Below are 22,694 nucleotides of genomic sequence, written 5' to 3'. Positions count from 1 at the left end.
TACAGAGGCATTATAGCATTCTTTGTCTTATATCCCTTTCCTAATAATTCCTAGCACTCTGTTTGCTTTCTTGGCTGCTGCCACACACTGGGCAGAAGATTTCAGTGTATGGTCCACCATGACATCTAGATCTTTTTCTTGGGTGCTGACTCCTAAGGTGGAACCTAACATCATATAAACTACTAGTAAAAAAGGCCCGTTTCTGACACAAATGAAACGGGCGCTAGCAAGGTTTTCCTCGGAGTGTGTGTGAGACTGATTCTGTGAGTGAGAGAGAGAGAGAGAGAGAATGAATATGCGAGTATGTGTGTGTGTGTCAGAGAGAGAGTGAGACTGGGTGTGAGTGTGTCTGTGAGAGAGAGTGTGTGTGTGAGCATGACGGGTGTGTGCCAGGGGCCCCTCCCTCCCTCCCAGTTCCAGGGTCGTTCCCTCCCCCTTCCCTCCCAGTTCCAGGGTTGTCGTCCCCCCTCCATCCCTCCCTCCCAGTTCCTGGGACGTTCCCTTCCCCCCCCCCAAGTTCCAGGGTCGGTCGCCTCCCTCCCTCCTCGTTCCAGGGTCCTCCCTCCCTCCTGCATCGTTTTTCTTTCATTCCCTCATGCTGTGGTTCTCTCTCCCTCCCTCCTTTCATGTGCAGCCTGTTGCGAATTGGCAGCTGTCCTGACTTCCCCCACCCCCCTTCTTCCTCTTCGTCTCATGCCTGTGGCGCTTCTGACCTTTATCCTTGCTGTGAAAGCGATCAGCGCATGCTGTCTGTAGCTAGTCCTGGAGTCTTTCCTCTACAAGTCCCAACCCCTGTGTAAACAGGAAATGTCATCAGCAGAAGGGCGAGATGTGCAGGTCAGAGATACCAGAGGCAGCTGCAGGTGGCGAGGGGGTTTGATGCACCGGGGTGGGGGGGGGGGGGGGGGGGAGGGGGGTTGACCTTTCATGTGCAGCCTGTTGCGAATTGGCAGCTGTCCTGACTTCCCCTGCCCCCCCCCCCTTCTTCCTCTTTGTCTCATGCCTGTGGCACTTCTGAAGTTTATCCTTGCTGTGACAGCGATCGGCGCATGCTGTCTGTAGCTAGTCCTGGAGTTTTTCCTCTGCACGTCCCAACCCCTGCGTAAACAGAAAATGTCATCAGCAGAAGGGCGAGATGTGCAGGTCAGAGGTACCAGAGGCAGCTGCGTGTGGCGAGGGGTTTTGATGTGCCGGGGGGGCTTGGGTGATGCGCTGAGGGGTTGTTTGATGCACCGAGGGGGGGGGGGTGCTGCCAGGCGCCCTGCTGTTTCCCATCGACATCCCCAGCGGTGACGTGATCCGTGTCCATGTCATGCACCCCGCCCACTCCCTGGTCAGCCCTGCCCCCCAGGGGTGTGGCCACCATCGTAACAGTGACATCATCCAAGGCTTCGGAGCCTAGCAGACCAACTTTGAAGAAAGCCACTGACACAGACAGGCAGACGCATAGAACGTTGGAGGAGAGAATTATTATATAGGATGATCTGGATTTTCTTCCCCAATGTGCATCACTTTGCATTTGTGCATATTAAATTTTATTTGCAATTTTGATGTCCACTACTCCAATTTCCTAAGGTCTTCCTGCAATTTTTCATGGTCTGTATGTGTTTAACAACCTAGAATAGTTTTGTGTTATCTGCAAATTTAATTACTTCGCTCATCGTTCCCATTTCTAGATCATTTATAAAACTTCTAAATAGCACTGGTCCCAGTTCAGATTCCTGGGACACACCATTATTCACTCTCCTCCATTGAGAGAAATGGATATTTAATCCAACCGTTTTCTGTCCATCAACCACTTCCTAATCCACAACAGAATATTGCCTCCTATTCCATGACTCTTTAATTTTCTCAGGAATCTCTCATGAGGAACTTTGTCAAAAGCTTTCTGAAAATCTAGGTACACTGTATCAATTGGCTCACCTTTATCCACATGTTTATTCATGCCTTTAAAGACAATGATCTTCTTCGTTCATGATATGCTTAAACAGATTATCATCTTATATTTTAGTTTTTGCAAAAGACCTCAGCATGGATACAAGCGACCTAGTTGGTATCTGTGGCTCAAGCATACCTCATATCGTCACCGGTCTTTATTCTTTTTTTATTGTATTTAATTGTATATATCGCGTATACCATAAATTTTCTTATTTTTTCTTATTTTTAAAGTTTAAACCTTCAAATTAGTAGCTATATAAAACTGCACTTAGCTTAGTAATGATGTTGTCAGCTTGTAGACGGTTTTTGAAGCATATTGGTGAGGTAAGACTTCCCTTGGCTGAATAGATGTTGACTTGACCAACATGAACTTGGTGGGCAACTTTGTGGGATGCTGAATAGATAAAGACAATGGACCATTCTTAATATCTATCAATCGAGCTTATAAATGGCCAGCAGTTTCCAAAGAACCTGCCCTGCTACAGGAAGGTTGCCCCGCCCGGATCCTAAAACACTGGTAATTTTCTCATGAGGGCAGTCAAAAGCCCATCTCTGATTCTAGCTGCAGAGCTGGTTGGATCATCTGGGCCCTCTGCTGTTTGTTATGAAAGCGAGATTCCTGTCTTTTCTGGGAAGAGCAAAAGAGTGGAGAAAACCTATGCTTTGGAGAGTAAAAAGGTTTTGCCTGCAGTCTGATACTTCCTAGAAGATAAGGAGGCTGGGCTGGACTTGTAGAAGGATTTATGGTATCACTGTGCTACTTGATGAGAGATGCAGCTTCTTGAACTGTAGCTCCAGAGATTCTCTCCACAGCATGGCACGTCAGCAAGTTTTCCATGTCCATTGTACTTTAGGTTTGAGACCCAGAATCTCAGCACAACAATATCAATAACAGACACCCATGGTGCAGTCTCAAAAATATGATAGGTTGCTTGGACCACATATCTGTCTGTACAGAATTACTTGGCCTTCTCTTGAGGCAGAGTGTCTGCAGCCTCCTCTATTTTGTGTACAATGGTTTGCAGTACATGTTCATGAACAGTTGATAAGAAGTAGGAGGAAAGGATAGCACTCTGAAAGAATTTTCTCCCAAAAGAACCATGTCCAAGCCTTTTTTCCTAGGGTCACTGAAGAATGTGACTCGGAGTTCTTGGCCCTTTTAAAGAGTGGATTCAATCACCATCTGCAAGAATTTTCTCCCAAAAGAACCAAATGTCCAAGCCTTTTTCCCTAGGTGCACTGAAGAATGTGACTCAGAGTTCTTGACCCTTTTAAGAATAGATTCAATCACCATGGACCAGTGAATGGAACAGTGAGGAAGCTGTTGCGTTCGAATATGAGAGCCTTCTGAATTCTATATACAATCAACCTCTTGTTTACATGCAACAGAGAAGATGATTTTTCCACATTCTCATCTGTATGTCTCTGAGGATTGTGTGAACAGGCACAGCTACTTTGAAAGGGGTGAGGAATTGGATGCCCAATGTTTCTGCCATGGGATTCTTCTCCCGTTCTAACATAAATGGAATGGCTTCTATCATTTCCCTAATTCAAGAAAGGGAGGTTCCTTAGGTGGGGACTTCTCCTGTCTGAAGATGGATCTGACAGTAAGCCATTCCAACCTCCTCTTCAGAGGACATTTCTGTCTCACAGTGTGCTCTGAACTAGACCAAGAAAAATGCTCCAGAGGAGACGTCTTGGTATCTGTGAATAGCTTCTAGTTTGTGTGTCGTGACACTGAGGATCTCTGATGTCTCGGTGAAGCTTTATCCCCCAATGCACTGGAGATAAACAATAGAGCCGCTGACACAAACCCTGTAGTCCTTTCAAGATCTAGGTGCCAATGTGTCTCCTGCAAGCAGTATGTGGTCTCAAGGATCAGCATCTGATGCAGCTCCTGGATGACAGTCATGGAGACAGATTGTTCCAATGTTGATGCTAATGAGCCAGGCTTACAGGTGCCACAAACTCATTTCTGCTGCCTCTCTTGACCCTGAAGACATTTCTGACATCTGGGAGCCAATTTTCAGCGTGATCCACCTGCCTAATACCCACAGTACCTGAATATAACTTGCCTTGAACTACTACTGAAAAGGTGCAAGTTAGATTTAAAAAAAAAGAAGATCAGGTACTGCAAGTGACAATTATGTGAATCTGTTATGTATATGGCCTTGCTCCACCAGATACACCAGAGCTGACTGTTTGGAACGCTGGAACGATATGCGCTGTGTGGCATGACAATGTTCTTTTTTCTATTTATACACTCTGCAAAGCCAATTAATCTGAACTGCTACGACCCCTAAGGAAGGCATTCAGCCGAAACATGGCCCATGTACAGTCTTTTGGGTCAGCTTACTTCGGCAAATAAACTCTTGGATGCTCTTACTTCTTATTTGCCTTATTTGGACTACACTATTTTATGAGACATATTGCTGAAAAAAATACAGGCAGAGTGAAAAAAAAAAAAAAAAACTGACTCGGGCATCCAAAGCCCTTAACCAAGACCTCTATAGTTGGTCTACAGGGAGAATGTGAAAGGAAAGAAAGAGCTTTATGCTCAGCCAATAAGATCTTACTAAAAGTTCCCTCTTTTCGCACCATTAGATTGGAGACACAGAGAATCTACTTTTAGAGTAATGGGTCCCTATATTGTGGAATGCCCTATAGCTTGACATGCGTAGGCTGACAAGCTTAAATACATTTAAAAAGAAAATGAAAATATTATTTCAACAAATTTATAGTGATAACTACAGATAAGAAAAAACAAAGGCATTTTCTTACTTGACTATGATTTTGACTATAACTAAAAGTGCTGACTGATTGAGTGAATCTTGTATTTTTACACTAGGTTTGATGTTTTAACAGCCAAGCAATTTATTTGCCTTTGTCATATTACTGTTCCTGAATTTATATTGTGTATGTTTTTGCTGTAAACAACCAAGGATTTTAGATTATGCCGTTTATAAGTCTTGAAAATAAATGTATAAAATGTAGAATCAGCTGAAAATCCTACCTAAGGTGCTTTCAAGGTACCAAGAACCACACAACAGTGATAGGCTACAAAGAAAATATATGGACATTGACATTTAAAACAAAATACATTGTCTTGATGGGGAATTCCAGTGACATAAGAAGAATGAGGTGGTCCAGTGTGAGGTGGAACTGTGTGACAAGCACGCAGCTTACTTCTCAAAAGCTTCTAGAGTAATCTAAGCCGAAGCAGCTTTCTTGCACTGGGCTCTACTGTTGACACCATCTATGCTGAGAGAATTTGCTATTCTGCTTGTCTTTGGAGAAAGCTTATACCTTGAAAGAAGCCCATTTAACAATGGAGACAGAAGTATGTATTAAGTATGTAGTTGGTTAGAGGAGGAATAGAGAAAGATTGAGGCAGATGGATAGAAAGGAAAAGAGCTACAAATATATTTAAGATATTTTTGAAGAACATTAACAATTAAAATAGATGTAAAGCTTGAATCAATACAAAGTAAGAGATACACACAAGACTTCAATCTTCAGCTTCAATCTGACTTGGAGAACTCTTATTTATTATTTAAAAGCAAGCTACCTTATATGCACAGTTCAGAACAGAGTTTTCACCCTTTGCATTGTCACCACCAGCAGTAGACACAGGGTGTAACAGGGTCTTCAAAGGCAGGGCCATGATCCAATCCAGTAGAGACAGAAGCAAAGAAACCACCAGCTGAAACACAAGAGCTTTTTCTTTTAGGAACACATCATTACAGAACTTTAATAAATAGCAATCAGCTACCACTTGACATTTAAAGATATTTTTCCTTTTTGTTCCCAGTTTTAATCCCTGAAGCAAATCACCTTGTAGCAACAGATTCATAAAGCAGCTTTTTAGCAGCTGCTGTTCATCTAAGCTCATTGTTACTGGATAAAGCACTATTGGCGGGACAAATGCTGAAAATTGTTTAATATATACATATTTATATATTTAGCAGTAAATACTATTCATGTGTAGTAATTATCCAATCAATGAACACAACCAGGTAAACCACCAATTAAGGGAGAATAAGTACAGATTTTTTATTTAAATATAATTAGAAACATTTGTAAACATTGATTAATATAAGAACTCTTACAATACGTTATGGGGCCAATTTTCAGTGGAATCTAGCCGCCCATCTCTATAGTACACCACTTTCTTTAGCTGGTAAGTGGCTAACCAGAGCCATCTAGTTTCATTCAATTGTTGAACGCATGAAAGCACTTTTGAAGCAGAAATACTGGCAGCAGCTAGATTTTTTAACAGGAAAAATAAAAGGTAAAGTGGGTGTCCCCTAGAGTTGTGTACTGCCAAGAAGAGGAACCCAAGTTTGATTTGTAATCCAGATCTGCTGCTCCCTAGGTTGGCTGAGGCTAGGGATGCTGTGGAGAAAAATATTCACAGTGCTTGGAAGGAGGATAGTCAGTCATCACTCACTGGCAACATCTAGGGTTGGACTTAAAGACCACATGATTGCAGGACTCTGAAATAAGCCTTGATGGATAATCCCCAGCATTGCTAATGAAGGGTCAAAGTGCCAGATGTCTGCATGGTTTCAGGTTTGATGGAAGGAAAATGAGAAAACTGCTGGTCTTAACTGGATGGTGCTGAAAATTGGTGTTAGCCAACTAAGTTTAGACACAACTTAAAATGTACAAATAGCAGGTTTGGCATCTAGGATTAAGCTTAACTAGATCCACAAACTAAATGGGATAAGTTACACCTGAAACTGAGACTGAAATAGACAGATGAGTGAATGAGAAGGGGAACCAACACTCTCCTTACCCCCTCCCCAGTAACTGATCCATCCTGAATCAGCTGAGAGGAGGAAGGAAGGGAATTTATTTATTTATTTATGGTTCGCTTATATCCCACATTTTCCCACTCATGCAGGCACAATGTGGCTTACAAAAAGTTAAGTAAAAATTACAAAGTAGGAAACTGTATGTCTGTACTACTGCTTTTTTTCTGTCAATGGATGGGAAAATGGGTCACCTGGCATGGGAATTGGAAGGAAGGGAAAACAAAGGAAGGAAGAAGAAAGGATCCAGGGAGGTAGGGAAGGAGAGTGAATTGAAGGATAGAGGGCAGGAGGAGATATTCAGGACAGGAAAAACAAGAGATAAAGGAAGGTCATCTACAGAAGGGATGAACAAACAAGTTGCTAAATGATCAAGAGAGAAGAGAAACCCATGGAAGAAGAGCATACAGTCAAAGTTAGGGGTAAGAAGAGCAAGTGAAAATATGAAAGAAAAAGGAACAAAATGGAGAGAATTACAGTAGAGAATGAAAGGAAAAAAGAATAAATGATCACACAGGTTGAATATTTTCAGCAAAATGTACATTCGGTGCATATCCCACACTTTCTACAGCTACAAAAACAGACTGAGAATGTATCTGTATGCAATAAGTAAACCACTTTGGTTGTGCCACAGAAAGGTGGTAGTCTCTGCATAGTGGAGCACAGCTTGCTTTGAAACATTCCCATACATGTGCTCTCCATTCAATGGCCTGAACCACAATTGCTAAGTACTTTCTAAGTTTTATTCTTAATATTTCAATTGTCTGGCTATAGGATTACCAACCTGATATCTGTTCTCTACACATTAATTGCTAAGTTATATTGCGTTGACGGTATATCTATAATATTGGCTGTATTGCTCCGTCTACTAACCTACACAAAAAAAAAAGTCTCTCCCTGAGTCCAACTCTCATACTAGAAAGAATAGGCATTTCAAAACTGACAAATCTTGCCTTTCACACTGCTAACTTTTGGCTACTGCACTATCATTTTTTCCCATTGCCATTCCTAGGTAAGAAAGTAGCTTCTGTGGTCTATATCCAGTATATGGCAAGATAAATCTGGATAGGCTAAAGCAGACTTCTTCAATCTGTGTCCTGAAAATGGTAAAGAAAGATCAAGATCAAGTATATATACCACATTCACTGTTGGTTTAATTATGAATTGATAATGAATGGGACTGTTAGGCAGACTGGATGACCATTTAAATACTTGAAAGTTATTAATATAGGAACAGATTTTTTCCAGAGAAGGGAAAATGGTAAAACTAGAGGACATAAATTGAGATTGCGGGGTGGTAGACTTTGGAATAATGTCAGAAAATTATTTTTCACGGAGAGGGTAATTGATGACTGGAATGCCCTCCCGAGGGAGGTGGAGAAGAAAAAAAAAAAACTGACAGAATTCAAAATGGCATGGGATGAACACAGAGAATCTCTAATTAGAAAACAGTGTAAAAAACAAAGCCTGCGTATCAAGTGGTGCTTAGTTGGCAACTCTGGCTGTATCAACTAAGGCCGGTGTGGGCTGGCTTGTACGGTCTGAGTCCCACACACAGTAATGCGGTTTACGATGGGCTGGAAAGAGCTTCGACGGAAACTCCAGTAATTTGGAACATGAGGACAGTGCTGGGCAGACTTTTACGATCTGTGTCTTACAAATGATTCGGACAGGCTTCGACGGCAACTCCTGTAGTTGGAACATAAGTTCTCTATACTGCACGACTCACAATCAGGATTCCGCTCCCACCATAGCACTGAAACTGTCCTAGTCACTCTCCTGGCCAAATTCAAGCAGGAAATAGCCATAGGTAAAAGCATATTTTATCCTGCATTTGACATGGTAAACCACAATATACTTTTAGGACTCCTTGGCCACTTCGGGATTGATGGAAACGTACTCAATTGGTTCAAGGGCTTTCTAACCACCAGAACATACCAAGTAAAATCAAATTCAAACATATCATCACCATGGAAAGCAGCCTGCGGAGTACCTCAAGGATCACCTTTATCACCAATACTCTTCAACATGATGATGATCGAACTGGCAAAGTCCTTATACAATCAAGGCCTCAACCCATTCATCTATGCAGATGATGTTACAATCTACATTCCCTTCAGACATGCCTTGACAGAAATAACCAATGAAATCAATGATGGCCAGAACATCATGGACTCTTGGGCAAACTCATTCCAATTGAAACTGAACACTGAAAAAACACACTGCCTCATCCTCTCATCTCAACATAACAATTACAAACCCGTAACCATAAACACCCCAGGAAACACACTCCCTACTTCAGACAACCTAAAAATACTCAGCATCACAATCGACCGCAACCTTACTCTCGAGAGCCAAGTAAATACTGTAATAAAGAAAATGTTCTATTCAATGTGGAAACTCAAACAAATAAAAACCTTTCTTCCCGAGGGATACTTTTCGAAGCCTAATATAATCAATGGTCCTAAGCCATGCAGATTACTGCAACGGAATCTATGTGGGATGTAAAGAACAACTCACAAAAAAACTCCAGACCGCCCAAAACACAGCAGCCAGACTGATATATGGTAAAACACAATTCGAAAGTGCTAAACCCCTGCAAGAGAAGCTGCACTGGCTCCCAATCAAATAACAGATCATCTTCAAAATCTGCACTTTGGTCCACAAAATTATCTACAGAGTAGTCCCAGGATACATGATAGACCTCATAGATCTACCAACCAGAAACAGATCATCACGATCATACCTAAAACTACATTACCCAAACTGCAAAGGACTAAAATACAAAACAACTTACCCATCTAGCTTCTCCTACATAAGCGCACAACTATAGAATGGACTCCCAAAAGCTGTGAAAACAATCCATGACCACCTAAGTTGAAATACATTTGCCCATGAATCCATGATGTTCAGGACGAGCTTGATTTCGTTGGTGATTTCTGTCAGTTTGATTTTGTAAGGAATATATATTGTGATATCGTCTGCATATATGAAAGGGTTAAGGCCATGGTTGGATAAGAACTTGGCAAGTGGGGTCATCATTAAGTTGAATAGGATCGGTGATAGCGGTGATCCTTGCGGTACTCCACAGTCTGCTTTCCACGGTGATGATATGTTTGAATTTGATTTTACTTGATATGTTCTTGTGGTTAGGAAGCCCTTGATCCAGTTAAGTATATTTCCACCAATCCCGAACTTATCTAGTAATCTTATTAATATATTATGATTTACCATGTCGAATGCACTAGACATGTCGAATTGGAGGAGAAGGATGTTTTTGCCTGTTGCTATTTCCTGCTTGAATTTGCTGATGACATAAAGTTATTCAAAGATGTTAAACTGCAAGAGGATTGTGAAAAATTACAAGAGGACCTTAAGAGACTCGGCATCTAAATGGTAGATGACTTTTAATGTGAGCAAGTGCAAAGTGATGTATATGGGAAAGAGGAACCCGAATTATAGCTACATAATGCAAGGTTCCACATTAGAAGTCACCGATCAGGAAAGGGATCTAGGCGTCATCATTGATGATACTTTGAAACCCTTTCCTCAGTGTGTGGCGGCAGCTAAGAAAATAAATAGAATGTTAGGTATTATTAGGAAAGAAATGGAAAACAGAAATGAGGGTGTTATAATGCCTTTGTGGAGTGGAGGAGTAGCCTAGTGGTTAGTGCAGTGGACTTTGATCCTGGGGAACTGAGTTCGATTCCCACTGCAGCTCCTCGTGACTCTGGGCAAGTCACTTAACCCTCCATTGCCCCTGGTACAAAATAAGTATCTGAATATATGTAAACCGCTTTGAATGTAGTTGCAAAGACCTCAGAAAGGCGGTATATTAAGTCCCATTTCCCATTTGTATCGCTCCATGGTGCGACCGCACTTCGAATATTGTGTTCAATTCTGGTCACCGCATCTCGATATAGTGGAATTAGAAAAGGTACAGAGAAGGGCGATGAAAATGATAAAGGGGATGGGACAGCTTCCCTATGACGATGGCTAAAGCAGCTAGGGCTCTTCAGATTGGAGAAAAGGTGGCTGAGGGGAGATATGATAGAGGTCTATAAAATAATGAGTGGAGTGGACCGTGTAGATGTGAATCGCTTGTTTACTCTTTCCAAAAATACTAGGACTAGGGGGCATGAATTGAAGCTACGAAGTAGTAAATCTAAAACGAATCAGAGAAAATATTTCTTCACTCAACATGTAATTAAACTCTGGAATTTGTTGCCAGAGAATGTAATAAAAGCAGTTAGCTTGGTGGGATTTAAAAAAAGGTTTGGATGGCTTCCTAGAGGAAAAGTCCATAGACCATTATTAAAATGGACTTGGGGAAAATCCACTGCTTATTTCCAGGATAAGTGGCATAAAATGTACTGTAGTTTTTTGGGATCTTGCCAGGTACATATGACCTGAATTGGCCACTGTTACAAAACAGGATGCTGGGCTTGATGGACCTTCGGTCTGTCCCAGTATGGCAAAGCGAATGCTACATACCTGTAGAAGGTATTCTCCGAGGACAGCAGGCTGATTGTTCTCACTGATGGGTGACGTCCACGGCAGCCCCTCCAATCGGAGGGCTGAGGAATTTGGCTGAGGAATTTGGAAGGGACGTCCCAGAGTCAAATTGGTCCAAATCGTCCACCAATACAGGGATTCGAGAAAACTCGTGGACAGGTGGATCACGTCCTCTAGACCTCCAGCGGCCTGATACCACTGGGAGGCTAGGGTCCATTGAGCAGATCTCATGTGAAGGCGGGCCATGGGAGTCACGTGAACTGTGGAGGCCATATGGCCCAGCAATCTCAACATCTGCCGAGCTGTGATCTGCTGGGACGCCCGCACCCGGGAGACGAGGGACAACAAGTTGTTGGCTCTCGTCTCTGGGAGATAGGCGCGAGCCGTCCGAGAATCCAGCAGGGCTCCTATGAATTCGAGGTTCTGCACTGGAAGAAGATGGGACTTTGGGTAATTTATCACAAACCCCAGTAGCTCCAGAAGGCGAATAGTCATCTGCATGGACTGCAGGGCTCCTGCCTCGGACGTGTTCTTTACCAGCCAATCGTCGAGATATGGGAACACGTGTACTCCCAGCCTGCGAAGTGCCGCTGCTACCACAGCTAGGCACTTTGTGAACACCCTGGGCGCAGAGGCGAGCCCAAAGGGTAGCACACAGTACTGGAAGTGGCGTGTGCCCAACTGAAATCGCAGATACTGTCTGTGAGCTGGCAGTATCGGGATATGTGTGTAGGCATCCTTCAAGTCCAGAGAGCATAGCCAATCGTTTTGCTGAATCATGGGGAGAAGGGTGCCCAGGGAAAGCATCCTGAACTTTTCTTTTACGAGATATTTGTTCAGGGCCCTTAGGTCTAGGATGGGACGCATCCCCCCTGTTTTCTTTTCCACAAGGAAGTACCTGGAATAGAATCCCAGCCCTTCTTGCCCGGATGGCACGGGCTCGACCGCATTGGCGCTGAGAAGGGCGGAGAGTTCCTCTGCAAGTACCCTCTTGTGCTGGAAGCTGTAAGACTGAGCTCCCGGTGGACAATTTGGAGGTTTTGAGGTCAAATTGAGGGTGTACCCCTGCCGGACTATTTGCAGAACCCACTGATCGGAGGTTATGAGAGGCCACCTTCGGTGAAAAGCTTTCAACCTCCCTCCGACCGGCAGGTCGCCCGGCACGGACACTTGGATGTCGGCTATGCTCTGCTGGAGCCAGTCAAAAGCTCGCCCCTTGCTTTTGCTGGGGCGCCGCGGGGCCTTGCTGAGTCGCACGCTGCTGACGAGAGCGAGCGCGCTGGGGCTTAGCCTGGGCCGCAGGCTGTCGGGAAGGAGGATTGTACCTACGCTTGCCAGAAGAGTAGGGAACAGTCTTCCTTCCCCCGAAAAATCGTCTACCTGTAGAGGTAGAAGCTGAAGGCTGCCGGCGGGCGAATTTGTCGAATGCGGTGTCCCGCTGGTGGAGAGACTCTACCACCTGTTCGACTTTTTCGCCAAAAATGTTGTCCGCACGGCAAGGCGAGTCCGCAATCCGCTGCTGGATTCTATTCTCCAGGTCGGCGGCACGCAGCCATGAGAGCCTGCGCATCACCACACCTTGAGCAGCGGCCCTGGACGCAACATCAAAAGTGTCATAAACTCCTCTGGCCAGGAATTTTCTGCACGCCTTCAGCTGCCTGACCACCTCCTGAAAAGGCTTGGCTTGCTCAGGGGGAAGAGCATCAACCAAGCCCGCCAACTGCCGCACATTGTTCCGCATGTGTATGCTCGTGTAGAGCTGGTAAGACTGGATCTTGGACACGAGCATAGAGGAATGGTAGGCCTTCCTCCCAAAGGAGTCTAAGGTTCTAGCGTCCTTGCCCGGGGGCGCCGAAGCATGTTCCCTAGAACTCTTAGCCTTCTTTAGGGCCAAATCCACAACTCCAGAGTCGTGAGGCAACTGAGTGCGCATCAGCTCTGGGTCCCCATGGATCCGGTACTGGGACTCGATCTTCTTGGGAATGTGGGGATTAGTTAAGGGTTTCGTCCAGTTCGCAAGCAATGTCTTTTTTAGGACATGGTGCAAGGGAACGGTGGACGCTTCCTTAGGTGGAGAAGGATAGTCCAGGAGCTCAAACATTTCAGCCCTGGGCTCGTCCTCCACAACCACCGGGAAGGGGATGGCCGTAGACATCTCCCGGACAAAGGAAGCAAAAGACAGACTCTCGGGAGGAGAAAGCTGTCTTTCAGGAGAGGGAGTGGGATCAGAAGGAAGACCCTCAGACTCCTCGTCAGAGAAATATCTAGGATCTTCCTCTTCCTCCCACGAGGCCTCACCCTCGGTGTCAGACACAAGTTCACGAACCTGTGTCTGCAACCTCGCCCTGCTCGACTCAGTGGAGCCACGTCCACGATGGGGGCGTCGAGAGGTAGACTCCCTCGCCCGCATCGGCGAAGCTCCCTCCGCCGACGTAGTCGGGGAGCCTTCCTGGGAGGTGGCCGCTGCCGGTACCGCACGCGGTACCGACGTCGGGGACCTCAACCTGGGCGATGGGCCAGCCGGCGCCACGCTCGACGGTACCGGAGGCGCAAGCACCGCCGGTACCGGAGGGGTAGGGCGCAACAGCTCTCCCAGAATCTCTGGGAGAACGGCCCGGAGGCTCTCGTTTAGAGCGGCTGCAGAGAAAGGCTGTGAGGTCGATGCAGGCGTCGACGTCAGGACCTGTTCCGGGCGAGGAGGCTGTTCCGGGCTGTCCAGAGTGGAGCGCATCGACACCTCTTGGACAGAGGGTGAGCGGTCCTCTCGGTGCCGATGCCTGCTGGGTGCCGAATCCCTCGGCGACCCAGAGCTCTCGGTGCCGACGCGGGGAGGAGACCGGTGTCGATGCTTCTTCGACTTCTTCCGAAGCATGTCACCGGAGCTCCCCGGCACCGACGAGGAGGACGTAGAATCCATCCGTCGCTTCCTCGGGGCCGAGGCCGAAGAAGGTCGGTCTCGGGGGGGCTGTACCGCAGGAGCCCTCAGGGTGGGAGGAGACCCACCCGAAGGCTCACCGCCACCAGCAGGGGAATGGACAGCCCTCACCTGCACTCCTGACGATGCACCACCGTCCGACGACATCAGCAGACGAGGGTCCCGGTACCACCGACGTCGATGCAGCTATCCGATGTCTCGGCGCCGATGCAGAGGCCCGATGCCTCGATGCACTCGATGCAAGGGCGGCCGAGGAAGATGGTCTGGACGCTGACGACGTCGATGCACTCGAAGATCCCGGTGCCGATGCCGACGAAGAGCCCGAGAACAAAACGTTCCACTGGGCTAGTCTCGCTACCTGAGTCCGCCTTTGAAGCAGGGAACACAGACTACAGTTCTGAGGGCGGTGCTCGGCCCCCAGACACGACGAGTGTCGATCAGTGAGCGAGATAACCCGGGCGCACTGGGTGCACTTCTTGAAGCCGCTGGAAGGCTTCGATGTCATGGGCGGAAAAATCACGCCGGCGAAATCAAAGTCCGAAATGACGGAAAAAGAGCACCAAAAACTTTAGAGGGAGAAAATCTCGACCGAGGCCGAAAAGAGGCCTACCCCGACGACGAAAGAAAACTTATCGGGGCCAAAAGCTGGAAATACGGGGAGGATTGAAACGAAACCCGGTGGAGGGGTTCCGGAGCACTTCCCGAGTACAAGGAAAGCTTTTATGAAGAAAAAACACGTTCAACAATATGGACGCGCGAGGTCGACTCTCCGGGGCTCGACACGGCGAAAATACGACCGTACCGAGTGCGGACAAAAGAAGACTGGCCGGCTCGAGCCGGTTTCGGGCGGGAAGACGGCCGCGCATGCGCGGTGCGCGCGGGCGCGCGAGGGCTAGCAAAGGACTTTGCTAGTGAAGATTCCGATTGGAGGGGCTGCCGTGGACGTCACCCATCAGTGAGAACAAGCAGCCTGCTTGTCCTCGGAGAATACTTATATACTTACGTACTTATTTAAGAGCTAATGAATAAAAGCAAGGGATGTAATGCAATCCTTGTGCCTGAGTATTTTTTCCTTTTAGTACTGACATTTGATGTTGAGTTCTTACTACTCTTTTTTCTGTTTTTGGTATATGTTCTTGATAAAACCAAATAAAGAACTTGAACTAAATGCCAGCTACGGCATTTGAACATATTCCTGGATATTCAGTGCTATCTGGGTATGCCATAGACTGCAGCTGTTATCCAGATAATGGTGATATTCAGTGCCCCTCCAGATAACTATTCAGTCAACTTAGGACAGCAGCTTTTCTATCCAAAGTTGTTTTGACAGTGGCACAGAATATCACCACTATCTGGTTGTTTCTCAAGCCACTCTCAGACTACCCAGGGACTATCCAGATAGCACTGCAACAGTCATCAGACTATATTTTTTATTTACGTACGACACCCTTTTTCAGCGGTAGCTCACAGCGAGTTACATTCAGATACAGTTTGCATTCCTCTGTCCTCAGAGTGTACAATCTAAATTCTACCTCAGGCAATTAAGAGTGAAAAGACTTGCTCAAGGTCACAAAACCACCAGTGGGGAAGCAAGATTTGAACCCAGGCTTCCCTGGTTCCCAGCCAGCTGCTCTAACTTAGCAATTTCAATGTTCTAACACATATATATATAGTTTTACAAAACAGCCAAATTGCAGTCACTTGTGCTAAACAGGATCTTCAAACTACAGCAGAAACTGCAGCAAACAACCAGCAATACAAAACATTCAATACCCCCCCCCTCGAAAAAGTCCAGCCTGTTCTAAGTCCCAGGGTCAAAAACACTTCAAACAGCAAAGAGAAACTACTGTACCGGCGCAGGTCCATACATCCCAGGTTTTAAGATACTGAAGGCGGCAACCATATTTCCTGGCTGTTAATTGGGACATCAAACAGCAATAATCAACTTTTTTTTTTAACGATGCTTTCCAGTGATGGAGTACAGGTTTGTTTCCAGTATTTTGCCAAAATAATCCAGGCAGCTGTGTAAACATGGATCAAGAGCCGATGAACCTCTTTCTTAACTTCTACTGCCCTGAAATTCAATAGACAACATTCAGCCTGCAAGGACTGTGGAACAGGAAGAAAGCCAGTAAGCTGTGTGCAAAGCAACCCAGAGAGTCTATACCTTTCGAACCATAAATGGTAGAAACTGCCCACTTCCCCCCAGTTTCACCAGCACTGGGCAGACCCTATACCAAACATCTGTGATAGTGTACCCACCGACACTTTGAGTAAGTACTGAAAAGTTTTACTCCATTTCTTAGGATCATAATGAGATTCCCACTTAGCTATATATGAAGGTAAAGGTTGATACCTATGCAAAAGTGCCTTACAGAGCCTGGAAACCCCACCTCTTCCTGTGCCTTGTTTCAGGAAGACTCAGTTCACTTTGGCTCGCCAAGAGATAAAATCCTTCAACTGGGCATACTGAAAACCATCACTGTTAGGCAACCCAAATTCATCTTGTAAGTCCTGAAAAGAAAGAAATTACCCCTCCTACCATAGGTATCCCAATGTGCAAAGTGACAATGCAGTCCAATGCCTTTAAGTAGAATCACTTCCCACCCCCCCTCCCCCGGAGCAAACCCAGTAGTATATAGAATAGGTGTGTGCAAATGGTAGTGTCGATCAGGAAACATTTGAGCTCTACACCGAATCCAGTCCTCCATGGGAGTATGAATCAAGCCACCCATATGGGTCACTATGCAGCGCGGTAGGGTCAAGGGAAGCCTAAGAAGGGCCCAGAATTTATAATCTCCCTGCTGCCATGTTGCTATGATCTGGGGAAGTGCTGCATTATGTGCAGTACAATAGAGCTCAAAATGATAGAGAACCCTCTAATTCACTCTAGGGGGCTTTTTTCCCAAATAAAAGCAAAAGCTTTTTTAAGAGTATGAAAAAAGTATTTCGGGATAGGAAGGGGAATTGCCAAAAATAAACAATACAGGGTAGAAGGAGATGGAGTTCCAAGAACTCCAGAAGTCTAATACCTTCAAAACATGAAGGATTTTATTCTCCAATAACAGGTTTTAATGGAGAATAAAAACCTTCACGTTTTGAAGATATTGGACTTCTGGAGTTCTTGGAACTTTTCATCTCCTTCCACCATGTGTTGGTTTGTTTGACTGCTGTGGAAGTATTCATTCCCCTCTTTGGTTTGATTCACAAATAAAGTAATTTGGGCAAGAGTCATCTTGAGAGCTGCAATGTAACCTACCCAGGAAAGCTGTAAATCATCCCATCTAACTTTGTTAAGAGTTCCTATAATTTAGGTGGGAAATTTAATTGATAGACAGCTGCTAAAGTGGAAGGCAAATTAATCCCTAATAGACCTCTTGGCCCAATGAAAAGGGAACATTTGCTGTAAAGGAGCCAGCATCACTGGAAATACATTGATAATAACAATCTCAGATTTCTGAAGGTTGATCTTAAAACCCAAGACCTGAACAAATGAATCTAAAATATCATAAGTGCGGAAAGAGAGACCCGAGGGTTGGTGAGCGTAAGGAGAACGTCATCAGCGAATAACATGGTCTTATATTCCCGGCCCCCACACTGGATCCCATGAAGCAACAGGGAATCACGAACCATATGAGCCAAAGGCTCCATAGAAAGAGCAAAAAGCAAGGGCGACAGGGCACAACCCTGGCGAGTACCTGAAGCAATTCAAAGTATGTTGTATACATCCCATTTATTTTTAGTTGGGCCAGAGGTTGTCTTTATAGAGCTTGAATGCGATGCAAACAAAGCCCTGACAAGCATATCTTTCACCAGACCTCAAACAAATAGAGCCAAAGGACCCTATCAAAAGCCTTGTCTGCATTCAAGGATAATAGCATCGCAGGGTTCCCCACACGTCACGCCTGAATGATCAGATGCAACACTCATCTAGTGTTGTCAAAAGTTTGCCTATTGAAATAGATCTGGCTCAATCAGCATGAAAATACCATTTGAAAGCACTGAGCCAGAATCTTCATGAATACTTTATAATCAGTCCCCAGCAAGGAAATGGGTTGGAAGAAATATTGGGGATCTTTATTCAGCTTAAGCAATAGTGTGACAGTTGCTAACTGCCAAGAAAGTGGCAGCACTGTATCACCATCTAAACACTTTGACCAACAACGGAGCCAATAACCGTTTAAAGCATTTACAGAAGCAATTACTAAAGTCATCAAGGTCAGTTGTTTTGCCCAAAGGCAAGCTCTTAAACGCCCAAAGAATTTCATCAATGGTGACTGGAGCAGCTAGCATGTCCCGCTCAGTAGGGGCCAAAACTGGTAACTCTATGCTCGTCAAAAAACTGGCGAATGTCCTTGTCCAAAAGAACCTGCTCCGATGTATAAAGCTGCTGATAGAAATGTAAAAATTCTCGATGAATTTCTCCCGCTTGTGAGCAAGTCTCCCCATCCCATGTTAATAAAGATATGATATAATTTTGCCAAGTCAAACACTTTAATTTATATGCCAGTATTCGACTAGCCCGAGTATTAAATTCATAATATTCTTGCTGTGTATGATGCAGCTGTTCTTGAATAATAGTGAGTTCTAGAGTATGAAGCTCAAGGCTGGCCTTATGCAGAAATGCAACTTGAGTAGGGGTTGCCTGACCACCCCTTACAAAGTCCCTCCAAATGTTGAATAATCTGCCTAAGGTTGTGTTCCTTCTGTTTTGTAGTTTTATGGCGATGAGCTTGCAGAGAAATGACTCTACCACGCATGACTGCCTTTAGGCTTTCCCACAATACCAGAGGAAAGATCTTAGGGGTACTGTTAAAAGGCTAAAACGTTTTCAAACCTTTTTCAAGCTGTTGTAAATTAGCTGAATCATCTAATAGTGAAGTCAGGAAATCTCCAAAAACCACAAGATGAATTCTCTTGCTGCCCCTGAAACACAAATGTTGCAGGGGCATGGTCAAACCCTGTTCATAAATCTCTTCTTTATTAACCCAAGGCAAAACAGTAGCATCCCCCAGCCACAAATTGATATGGGAATGTGCATCATGTACAGCAGAGTGTAATCTTGCTATGATCCATGTAGGGCTTTCCAGTTATCCACCAACCCCCCATTTGTGATAAATCTATGCAGCTGAACACTATCAGCTACTGCATAGGTAATGGCAGTGGCAGTGTTACCAACCTTGTGGTCAATGGTCAGATTAAAATCCCCTCCTATTATAAAGTCTCCTTCAATATATTTCGTCAACAGAATGGTCATTCGTTCAAAGATATCTCCCTTCGTTTGACTGGGTGCCGAGAGATTTCAAAAGGGTGAAAACATCCCCCCCCCACCAATTCAACTATCAATAGGACATAGTGCCCCTCTCTATCCAAAAACACTCCTATGAATTTTCCAGGGGTAGCAACCCTTTGAAGAAGATGCTCATCGTCACCGTTTTTGGGTGAACTTGGCTAAAGGCCAAGCAAATTTCTGAACATAATCGATTAGTGAGTAAATACTCATGTTTGGAAAGTAGATGAGTTTCCTGTATAAACAGGATATCTACCTCCACCCACTTTGCCTCTCTAAAGAACAATTTGCGCTTCATGGGCATGTTAAGACCTCTAACATTTAAAGACATGCATTGCAAAAAAGATACAAGTTAAAGCAAACTAGCAAACGCTCAATTAAGAACTGTAGTACATAATCTCACAGGACATACAGGGTAAAAACTGGATCCCATTACCCACTGCTCCACACCCCCCACCAACCCTCTTCATCCCCCCTTCCCCCCCCCCCCCAGGACCAATGAAGGACAAATGGCATGCCATAACTGACCTGCTACAGGAGAGAACGGATGTCAAGGTACATGACCCACCCCACTTGTACAAAACAATGCAAAAGGGAATTACAGCAGTCAATAGCTATGAAGCCAACAGAAAAAGAAAATACAACAGAACGCACAGAAGTAGATCAGAGAACGTTCGAGTCCTACAGTCAAAAAAGTGAAAACAAAGAAGGCACATCTAGACCCCAAAGGAACACCTGCCAAGCAAAAATATAAAAAGTCAGGTAGCATCCAAATCAGGTAACTGAGCTCCCAAATGCTGTCTAGTAAGGCCGCCCTTGCCATGAGTGGTCCTCTGTGCCGCAGAGGAGAGGACTGATTGAGCAGATCTTTAGTCCTAGCAGCAACTCCTGTGGTGGAGGCCAATGATAGATCCACTTCAGGAAGAACTGAGCATGCCTCCTCCAACGTACGCACTTGCTGTTGTTTTCCCTCCAGATAAAAAGACAGCGCAAAAGGATGTCACCAACGATGAGTCCCATTGCAAATCCAAAGATCCTCTAGCCGTAGCCAGCACCGATTCCTTAACTTTGTAATCCACAAAGCAGGCTATGATACCTCGCGACACATTTGCTCATTGTCGGCCTGCCATTCTATATACCCGCAGTGTCCAGTAGCACAGGCTGCTCTGAGGACAAAGAAGCATACTGGCAATTTACAGTTCCACTAGCTCACAGTTAAGATAATCAGCCAATTTGGGAACACCTCTAATACGAATATTGGAACGCCGACCACAGTATTCTAGATCCTCCACTTTATCCCGAAGTGGCCTAGTATTCTTAGTAGTATGTTGCGGTTTACCATGTCGAATGCACTCGACATGTCGAACTGGAGGAGAAGTATGCTACTATTAAACATTTCTATAGCGCTACTAGACTTACGCAGCGCTGTACAAATTAACATGAAAAGACAGTCCCTGCTCAACAGAGCTTACAATCTAAATTGGACAGACGAACAGGCAGCTAGGGGTGGGGAAATTGCAGTGGTAGGGGTGATAAGTGAGGGTGTTGAGTAAGAGAGTCATGGTTAGGAGTCGAAAGCAGTAGCAAAGAGGTGGGCTTTAAGCCTAGACTTGAAGACAGACAGAGACTGAACCTGACGTACTGGCTCAGGGAGTCTATTCCAGGCATAGGGAGCAGCGAGATAGAAGGAACGGAGCCGGAAGTTTGCAGTGGGGGAGAAGGGGGACGACAGGAGACATTTACCCAGCGAATGGAGTTCACGGGGAGGAGTGTAGGGAGAGATGAGAGCGGAAAGGTACTGAGGAGCTGCGGAGTGGATGCACTTGTAGGTCAAAAGGAGAAGTTTGAACCGTATGCGGAAGCGGATAGGGAGTCAGTGAAGCGACTTGAGGAGAGGGCTAACGTGAGTATAACGACTCTGGCGGAATATAAGACGCGCAGCAGAGTTTTGGACAGATTGAAGAGGAGATAGATGGCTGAGCGGGAGACCAGCGAGAAGCAAATTGCAGTAGTCTAGGCGAGAGGTGATAAGGGTGTGGGTAAGGGTTTTGGTAGCGTCCTCGGAGAGGAAAGGGCAAATTTTGTTAATATTATAGAGAAAGAAACGACAGGTTTTGGCAATCTGCTGAATATGAGCAGAGGAGGAGAGAGCGGAGTCAAAGATGAATTTGACTAGGACAGTTTCGGTGCTATGGTGGGATCGGAATCCTGATTGTGAATTATGTAGTATTGAGAACTTATCCAGGTAGTCTGTAAGCTGTTTAATCACGAAGCTCTCCATCATTATAGTACCACCTTTCAGAACTACCCTCAAACATTCTATAGGTATCTACATAACGATCTTTGACCCATAAAAAACTATTTGTACCTCACACCTAAAATGGAAATTGTAAACCTCGAAAATTCCATAGCTATCTACACAAATCTTTGTCCTATCCATGTCATAACGATAAAAAGCTATTTGTACCTTCCACCTAAAATGTACACTGTAAGCCCTTTGAACCGAAACCTGCTTTTGGATAACAGTGGGATACAAGAACGCATAAATAAATAAATTAGCATGTGCTATCTGCCACAGGGCCCATAATGCACCCTAACCATTGGTAAAAGAAAACTGTATAGATGCTGTAAAGCATAACAGAAGTCAAACCTAGAGGATCCAATTTCTTATGAAAGAAAATCTCTGGTTTCTATGTTAATGCTGCTGTTTTAAATTTCACTTTTACATTACTTAAAAAAAAGGAATAAAAATAAACATCATAATAGGACCCTTGAGTGTGTTTGATCACTATCAAAGATATTTGTTCTACCTAAACAATAACAAAATATGAAATAAACAAATAAAAAGCTCATATATTATGCTGCTTCAAAAGCTTAAATTGCTTTGTTCACAAACAAGGCTAAAGTGAGGTAACAAATATACATGATGAATAATGGACTAGCCCACTGGCTGAATATGGCAAAAATAGCGAAGTTACTTACCTGTAGCAGGTATTCTCCGAGGACAGTAGGCTGATTGTTCTCACATATGGGTGACGTCCACGGCAGCCCCAGGTCCGGAAAATCTTCCTTGCAACAAAGATTGCTAAAGTCTTCGAGCGCGCACCACGCATGCGCGGCCATCTTCCCACCCGTAGCGCAAGAGTCTCACTTCAGTCAACTTATGAAGCAAAAACAAAGAAAAGAACTACTACTACTACTT

General features: G+C 44.8%; 1 protein-coding gene across 2 annotated transcripts in view; it reads right to left on the bottom strand.

Annotated features, from left to right (window-relative positions):
• The window catches only part of RALGAPA1 (Ral GTPase activating protein catalytic alpha subunit 1), an 882,008-nt gene that overhangs the window by 409,683 nt on the left and 449,631 nt on the right, over positions 1 to 22,694 (bottom strand). For both annotated transcript variants that reach the window (XM_030214290.1, XM_030214291.1), the window contains exon 31: positions 5,507 to 5,641. In XM_030214290.1, coding sequence (XP_030070150.1) covers positions 5,507 to 5,641 — 135 coding nt within the window. The remainder of the gene's footprint in view (positions 1 to 5,506; positions 5,642 to 22,694) is intronic.

The sequence above is a fragment of the Microcaecilia unicolor genome, chromosome 9 (assembly GCF_901765095.1).
Source record: "Microcaecilia unicolor chromosome 9, aMicUni1.1, whole genome shotgun sequence".
Taxonomy (NCBI): Eukaryota; Metazoa; Chordata; class Amphibia; order Gymnophiona; family Siphonopidae; genus Microcaecilia; species Microcaecilia unicolor.
Note: the sequence above shows the minus strand (reverse complement) of the source record. Positions and strands in the feature narration are given on the sequence as shown.